The sequence below is a fragment of the Dermatophagoides pteronyssinus genome, unplaced genomic scaffold (assembly GCF_027571235.1).
Source record: "Dermatophagoides pteronyssinus isolate colony J.1.1.1.1 unplaced genomic scaffold, Derpt_VIB-CSIC_2022.12 sq0005, whole genome shotgun sequence".
In the NCBI taxonomy this organism is placed as follows: domain Eukaryota; kingdom Metazoa; phylum Arthropoda; class Arachnida; order Sarcoptiformes; family Pyroglyphidae; genus Dermatophagoides; species Dermatophagoides pteronyssinus.
The window spans coordinates 330,715-340,082 of record NW_027461529.1 but is presented as its reverse complement, the minus strand read 5'-3'; the positions used below and the strand labels follow the sequence as shown (position 1 = coordinate 340,082).

General features: G+C 28.2%; 2 protein-coding genes across 2 annotated transcripts; both read left to right on the top strand.

Moving 5' to 3' along the window:
* The first annotated feature begins 278 nt into the window (after window positions 1-278).
* LOC113789662 (uncharacterized) lies at window positions 279-5,901 on the top strand. The gene is made up of 2 exons (XM_075819976.1): window positions 279-1,648; window positions 5,048-5,901. Exons 1-2 carry the CDS (start codon window positions 381-383, stop codon window positions 5,478-5,480), a joined length of 1,701 nt encoding a protein of 566 aa, XP_075676091.1. The 5' UTR covers window positions 279-380; the 3' UTR covers window positions 5,481-5,901.
* A 2,345-nt stretch (window positions 5,902-8,246) lies between these two features.
* On the top strand, window positions 8,247-8,980 carry LOC113789663 (uncharacterized). The gene is made up of 2 exons (XM_027339233.2): window positions 8,247-8,552; window positions 8,611-8,980. Exons 1-2 carry the CDS (start codon window positions 8,483-8,485, stop codon window positions 8,949-8,951), a joined length of 411 nt encoding a protein of 136 aa, XP_027195034.2. The 5' UTR covers window positions 8,247-8,482; the 3' UTR covers window positions 8,952-8,980.
* Window positions 8,981-9,368: the final 388 nt, after the last annotated feature.

Here is a 9,368-nt window from a genome sequence, read left to right as displayed (position 1 = left end):
GTTAATCAATTCATTCAAGTCATTTTTGCTCTTTTTCTCTCTCACCCATGTATACATACACATTCAGCCAATCCCAAGCGAACATTTTTTTCTTTCATCTTTGCTATGAACAATTTTAAAAAGCACCTCCTTTAAAAGGCGTTAAACACATATGAAGTGTGGTTAGTTTGGATACATTTGGACATGGTCAATCTTTTGTTGTACAATTTTTTTTTGAATTAAATAAAATGCGATAATGATATGATTGCCCAATCAAAATAATAGTCAAGTTTTTGCTTCCAAATTGTTCATACATATCGTTGTTATTTGCAGTATCAACTTTTTTTTTAATTTTTCATTCATTTTGGATCAGAAAAAATCCATCAAGAAAGATCTAAAACATGGTAAATCCAAATAATTATTCATTTTCAATCGATTCTTTATTGAATAATAATAATAATAATCATCGCCATACATATCATAATAATTCAACAAATGGATTGAAAATTGATACAGATAATAATAATCAAATGTTTCATTATGATAAAATTAAATCATTGACAACAACAATGACAATGCCTCATCATTATCCATCACATTTAATGTTTTTTCCACCACCGCAACCACCATCAGCAAGTTTATCACATTCAATGCCAGAAATAATTTTGAATGATAATAAATTGAAAACAACAATGGCAACAAATCTTTCGATTGATCAACAACATCGAATGTACCAATTGTTTTTGAATTATCATCATCATCTGATACGCCTACAACATCAACATCATCAACAGCAACAGGAAAAATTTTCAATAAATTTAATGGAAAAATTAAACAATACAAATCATGTTGACATACCGTTTGTGTCGGAAAATCAGGGAAAATTTCCAAATGAATCTACACGATTTATTCAATCCGAATTGAAAAATTTCTTTAAAACATCATCCGACTTCAATGATATTTCAGAAAAAAATTTAGAATCTTATTCAAATCAGAAAAATTATGAAGATAATAAAATCATTGGTGGTGAGGAAATGGCAATCGATGTAATACGAACAACACCATCACCATCACCATCTGAATCCGAATCGGATCCATTAGCTGAAAATCTATCTGCAACAACAGCAACCATATCAACAACAAACAATAATGAAAAATCAAATTCCGACATGAAACGACGACGAACTTGTTTTAGTTCGGAACAATTGTTAGAATTGGAAAAAGAATTCCATTCGAAAAAATATCTTTCATTACGTGAACGAGCTCATTTAGCGGATGTTTTGGATCTAACTGAATCACAGATAAAAATATGGTTTCAAAATCGTCGTGCCAAATGGAAACGTGTTAAAGGTCAAATGGCGACAGAAATAAATCAAGCATTACAAACACCGGTAGCATTATTCAATATGAAACATTCTAATCATCATTCTAATCATTTTAATGTACAATCAACATCCACTTCTTCATCACCCGCATCATCATCGTCATCAATATCATCAAACAATTCCAATTCATCATCATCATTATTATTAATGTCATCGAATCGTGAAAATTCTAGCGAAACAACAACAAATTCAAATACGAATATTGGACATAAAATTCATGTTCCAATACCGGTACATGTTGATCGAATACTGTTGCGTGGTCAACAACAACAATATGAAAAAAGGTCAGTGTTAAAAAACAAAAATATTCATTGAATTTTATTATTATTATTATTATTCAGTTCTTCTTTTCACTCTCTTCCATTCTTTTAAATCTAATAAATTTTACAATTTTTGATGATGATGATGATAATGGAAATTAGATTTGCCTCAAACTAATTATCGACATAAAAAACATTCATTCATTTATTCATTCAAATTGATTAGTTGTTGATGATAATCAATAATTATTGATCAATGATGGTCAAAACTTTCAAACAACATATTACATTAGATTAAATTAGTGAACCATCATCATCATCATCAATAAATTTGATTTACACAAAACCATCATCATCATCAAATGTAGATATAAAATTATATTCACTTTACACTTATTACATTATTATTATTATTATTCACGATGTGATAAGATTAGGTGTGAAAAACACCGACCAACTAACTAATAATTATATGACCCATGTGATGATAAACAAAATGTTAATGTTTTTGTGATAAATAATGTTGGCGTCTTGCTTAATTTTCTTTCTTTCTTTCTTTCTTTTTTTCTAAATGATCATTTTGGCGTTAACATCAATTTTCTGTTGAATCCTAATCCTAATCATAGTATACATGTATGGCAGGATTGAGAGCAGAAACAGAAACAAAAAACATGCATGTATGCATGTCTCATTCATATTTCTTTCTTTCTTTTTTTTCATCTATCGATAAATAATGATAATGATTGTGGCGGTAACCCAATATAATGATTTCAAATTAGATTAGATATTTGGCCAACTTAATTATTCAACATTTTTTTTCTTATATGTCCAACAAATAAAAAAAAAACATGAAATGAATACATTCAAACCTGGGCCAAAAAAAAAAAAATGATCAAAGATCATATAATCAGAAGATTTTATTTTGTTTGTTCTTTAGTATAAATTCAGGACAAAGCTACCGCTATAAAAAAAAATGATGGAAATCCTTTTCTAATTTTTATTCTGTTTTTGTTTCCTGGCCAACTATGTTTATACGGTCTGTATTCATCTATTGAACGAATAAAACAAGCCGAATGAACACGTTTTTTTTTTGATGATGAGGATGATTATTATTATCATCAATAGATATATGATGGCAATCATCGTGATTATCGATGGATAATTATCATCATCATCAAAGTATAATCTAATTTGTTATTACTGTCGGCATCATCATCATCATCATCATCTTGATGAAAATTGATGTGATGATTGGTATTAGCATTTTTTCCTATAATAATAATTATTATTATTATTTATTATGAACTGAAAGAAAACTAATTGCAATTCGAACCACGAAATTTGAACCCGATAAACAAAATAAAAAAGTTTGAATCTGATTTTGAATGAATGAATGAAAACTAGATGTTTTGATTGAATTTTTTTTCTCCTCTTAATAATTCGATTATTCAGTCAATTCAGATGATGATCATTCTAGAGTTGAAAATTGATTTCATTTCGTGATGATCACAAATTGATTGATTGAAATCGATTAATCGAAATTATTTTAAATCTTAGTCTCATTGAATTTGAATTTTGAAATTCAATACAATAACGATACAAAGAAATTGATTTTTACATTGTTTTCTGATTCAAAAAAAAAAAAAAAACAAAACAAAAAAAATTGTGCAAATCATTCCGGAAAATTTCTCAATTTATCTACAAAATTGATTGATAATTAATTGATCAATTCAATTGAACAAATTTAATAAAATTTGATTTGTTTTCAGGGTCAATTATTCAATTGATTTTTTTTTGTTTTGTTTTTGTTTTGGATATCCTGGATAGATTCAATCTAAATGCATGAAAACACATTATGTTTTTGTTTTCAAAGAAAACGATTCTATTCGATTTCTTTAATGGCAGATAGTTATTATCAAATTACTGATAAAATGTTGTTAATAGTGATTGTTATTAAACAAATCAAAACAAAACAAAAAATCGATTTTATAATTTCGGTTCCTAATTTTTTCCAACATCAAAATAAAACAAACAACCAAAAAAAAAAATAAAACTCGAATCAGTGAAAGGTATGTACAAAACAAAAACAAAATGATTGTTATGATTTTCATTATCATCGCCTTTTCTCAATCAACCTCTTTTTGATGATGATGATGATGATAATGATGATGAATCAAAGTGTAAATGATCATCACCAAGAGATAATAACAAGAGAGTACGAGAAACAAAAAAATTTTGCCGACAAAATTACAGCTCATTACAGACGAGAATAAAAGAAATAAAGTTTGGTCAAACTTTCTATAGTTTTTTTGTTGTTGTTGTTGCTGTTGATATTCTTCGATCGATAATCCGGATAGCAATTCAAACATGGATTCTACGTTATTTTTTGTTGTTGATGATAATGATAATAATAATGATGTTACAATCATCATCATCATCATCATTATTATCGTCTTTTTTTTCGGTCCATAGATCCAAACGATATTTTTTTTTTGGAGAAAACAAATTATCATTCCATGATGTCGATGTCGATGATGATGATGATGTTTTTGCAATAACAATAAATAATGATCATGATAATATTTGCTAACAACCTCGAGGTAAAACAGAAATCTGAGTATTAAAAAAACGCCCCTTGTACACTGACTTCGTAAATCATCACCATCATCATCATCATCATGATCATCGACGACGATTGATCATCAAAAAAAAAACGAGGGATCGATTTTCATTTTGTTTGATTATGATGGCTTTTCACACTGTACGTACGAAACAATATAAAAAAAAACATTAAACAAATCCGACAACGACGACGACTTAACGAACAAAAACAACCAACCAACCAAATTTGTAATTAGAGTTGCGTTTGTTTTTCTTTCATTTCGAAACACCAAACTTTGTACCTACCAATAACAACAACAACAAACGAATTTTGTTGTTGAAAGCACACTTGTTTGTGTCTCATCATCACCATAACATTATGGCCATAAGATTAATGATCTTTTCGGATAATGATGATGATGATGATGATGATTGGTGCTGTTGATTCTTTCAACCAAAAAAAAAAAAAAAAAAAATACTGTAATTTTCTTATTTTCCAGAAAAATTGTCTTTGTCGGTAGCCGAGAATATTGTTCATTGTATATTGTGTCGGAATCTGCAACAGAGAAAAAAATTTTCATTTTCAAAGTTAAACCGGACGAACCTGTTGTTCATTATTATCGTGTAATAATAATGATGATGATGATGATAATGTTAAACATATTATAAACATAAAATACGCTAATCATTTGGGTGTTTGGTCAAAGGTCGAGGTGTGAGGTTGCCTTATTTTTTCATCATTAACCATATCTTATTACTTTTGAGATTTTTTTTTGAAAATATATTCTCTAATTATCGATTTATTTTTTTCGCAATGTACAGAATGCAACAAAATGGAGTTCGTATAACAGCTAAATCACAGATACCGAATCAAACATCTTTACTGCCACCACCACCACCACCGCAAATAACAACACCATTCGAACAAACATTGGAACCAGATTCTGTTGGTGTTATAATGAATGATTCGATTAGTAACAAAACAACAACAATAACAACAGCAGCAGCAGCCAAAATTACATTATCATTATCACCAAATTCAGCATTTCAAGCACCGTTAATCAATCAAAAACAACCACAACAATCAAAACGATTATTACGACGAACTGATAGTAATGGTAATAGATTACGAACATCATTATTACCATTATCATTACAACAATTAACACATTCATTTGCATTAGCACATCATCGATCATTATCATCATCATCATCATCAACAACAACAAAAACACAAATATCATTCAAATGTTGATTTAATCCAATCTGACCAATTTGTAAAAAAAAAAATTTCCAAAAAATCAAAATTTTTATTCAATATAATTAAAAAAAATCAAGCGTTTTTTTCTCATTTTCTTTCGTATGATACGCCTATTTCATGTAAATTCATTTAACAATTTTCAAGTTTGGAATATTTTTTTTTTTTTTGGTGATCCTTAATTATGGTTCACACACAACAACAATAGGTTATTGTTGATTCCCCCCTCAAAAAAAAAAAAAACGAAACCGAAACCGACACACAACACCTTTTTTTTCTGGATAACCCAACAAACAAGCAGCAACGGTTGTCAATCACAAATGTGTCGATAAATATACAGAGAGAAAAGGTGGTGGGTGAAAAACAAAAAACAAAACAAAACAGAAATGAAATGTATAATGCTTGCCTGTGTTATTAAGTGGAATAAACAAAATGAAAAAAAAAATTCTTTGACTTTTCATTCACTTCATCATCATCATCATCATCATCATAATGATGATGATAATAATAATGATTGTTACAAGTATCGCGTTGCCTATCGGCGCAATTAGGCGGTGTATTTGAAATGATGATGACAAGGGAAAAAAAAGTCAAACGTCTGCTGTTTCTTTTTTGTTGTTGTTGTTGTTCATTATTTGGATTTTGTTGCTTTGTTCGGGTTGTTGTTTGTAAAAAAAAACGATTAACAAACACATACACCATAAACGATGGGCGTAAACTGTAAATTTGTTAAAAGAATTTGTTATCGAATTAGCGAGCCTGTCATCATCTCGTCATTTTTTTTTTCTTTCCATTTATCCATCCACATATACACATCAATGGATGACCGAAGTCAACAACAACAACAAAAAAAAATCTTGTTTGTCTCTTGTGGTTGTCGATTTCTTCGATATATTTGATCGGTTAAAAATGATCGCGTGTGTGACATATCATGGCCTTTATAATCTTTCTCTCTCTCTTGTTCAATGTTCCAGGATCAATGTTATTCAGTTTGTAAAACGAATATGATTTGATTTCTGTTGACAGCTGTCATGTTTTTTATGTTTTTTCTTTTCGTTGTTGTTTTTTTTTCTCACTCAATCAGAATAGGAATCGTATTTTTTTGTTACTGGCCACAGGTTGTGTGTGTGTAAGAATGGATGTATTAAAACACGCCTTTTTGATGTTTTTTTTTCAGTGGATAAATATGAAAGGATAATCCGATCAGGAAAAAAGCTTCGGATTTATGAATCAATTTTTCTCACACACACAAAAAAAAATTACAAACATTTGATTAATCATTATTATCTAGTATTGATCCAAGAGAAGCAAAAAAAATAATCAACATTATCATAATTATCGAAAATGGATATTGTTTTTTGTTGAATGAATTTGAATATAAATCAAAAACTAATTTGTCTCTCTTACTTATGGTTATCCCAATCCATTATGTATGGCCAATTATCATTGTTTTGCTTATTGGTTCAAAAAAATTGTTTAAATCGAAACAAACAAAAAAAAAGAAGTTTGATGATCTATTCGTTTTAAATGTTTTACCATTATTTATCATTGTTCATCATCATTATCATGATGTTTCACAAACACACAATGATTATGATTGTTTCAAACATATTAGACATTGTTATTATTATTATGTATCACAATCACACTAATAATAATAATAATAATAATCAGATGAAATGAAATAAAACACCTTGCACCTTTTTTTTTTGTTTTATTTTTAAAAATGGAAATTATCACCTTTTTCAACATTCGGGATAAACGAAATAGAACAAAGATTATCGATAATAATTGCTAATAGCGTAAAACATCACACTAACCAATTATTAATAGGCGGAGTAATGTACTGTGTGTGTATCAATGTGTAAAAATTAAAGCTTGTCATACTGATGAATTAATGAATGAAATTATTGAAAAGTTAGAAAAAGAGAGAGAGAACCAAATATTAATGATTGTTCTATGGTCATTTTCTATATAAAATCTTGTAAAAATTTGGCCACATCAATCGATAATAAACCGAATTTTTATTTTCTTCAATCATGATGATGATGATGATGATGATGATGATAATAGTGATGATGTAGGATATATCAGATTAATTCAGATTCATAAAGTTAATTCATTTTTGTTTTACAATTATATGGTGATAATTATATGTTATGTATTTTATATTATATCATATATGTGTGTGTGTTCCAAAAATTTGTCAGGTAAAAATTTTTCACATGTATAGTGATAATGATAAAATGATGGTTTGATTTGCATTTAAAATTAGTTTTCCATTATACACACATTCATTCATTCTTGATAAATAATAATAATAATAATAATGATGATGTTGAAGATTGGCTTGATTGCATCCATTTTTCTACTACATGATTGATCAAGATAATCACATGAACGTCAATTTGGAAAACAAAATGATAACACCTATGAATGAATCAACATGCATGCGTATATGTGATTCTGTGATAATTATATAACACTATGATAACAGCCGCTTCATCTAATATCATATGTAAATGATCAAAGGTTACTATTCTTTTTTTTTAAATTCATCACTATGATGGTCAAAGGACAATTTTATCATGAATTCAAAAAACATTTGTTTACAACATTGGCATTTAAAAATTTAAAAATATTTTTATTATTTGCCAAGATTAATGTATATTTACTTTTAATCCTCATATCCGTCTTTAATGATCTGATTTAAAGAAGTAAAAGATTATAACTTGTGATCAACATTTTTTTTAATGGATAATCAACCGGATCTTCATACTGAAAACAAATAAGAATTTCCTCGATAACAATCTTGGAGAAAAAAAAACATTGGAGATTTTCAAATAATAATGATGATGCAATCCAAAAGGAATTGAGATAAATTAATGACGCAATGAAAATTATCATCATTTATCTATATAAATGGATCGGCTATCATTTTGTTCAATCTAATCATAATCATTATTATTTGCTTAATCGAATCAGCTAATTGATCAATTATGATGTTACAACTTTTAACCGTTTCAAATCTTCTTGTGTTTGTCACTTGTATTAATATCAAATTGAATGGTAAGGATTTTCCTTTTTTTAATTTGAATATTTAACATTCCAAATTTTTCTGCCACAGTGACCAACATTAATCGAGCAATGGATGCAGCCATATATTATGCAACCGAAATGAAAATTGATTTCGAAAAATTGGGCATCATAGTTAATATGAAAGATTTTCATCACGAAAAATGTATCTTTAGTTGTACAGCCTATACTACTACTGGTTATCTGAAAGGTAAACATTGTGATCGAATTGAATTTCCATTAGCAATCGAATTGGATCAACACAATAGTCTATATGATGCAGATATTTCATTAGGTGATGTAAATGAAATCGGATGCAACAAGAATGAATTAAAATTACCTTATTTGCAGCGATTGTTGGTCAATCAATCAATTATGTTTGATAAAAATTGAAAATTTTGAATTAAAATTTTTTATTTATTTTTGAGAAACAAACAGGCACTATTTGTCATCATCATTTTTTAGCCAAAGAGAGAGAGAGAAGACAACATATCATAGTTAAATGAATTTCAAATGGTGTGAAATCTTTCACTAGACATTACAACCATACACCCAATAATTATGATGATAATTATCATTTCAAGCCTATCATCATCGTTTTTTTACCTGCACACACACATATACAGCAATCATTTGATTCTTGGTTGTCATCATCAACATCTGCACTTACGAACTATTATCATCATCATCAGGTCATCTGTATATGCTATATGTCTAGCCAGGTCGTGCGTACATCGTTGCTTTAATTAATCGTTTAGTTTTGTTTCATTTTTTTTTTTTTTGTCGTGATGTTTTTTCTTGTTGAGACCA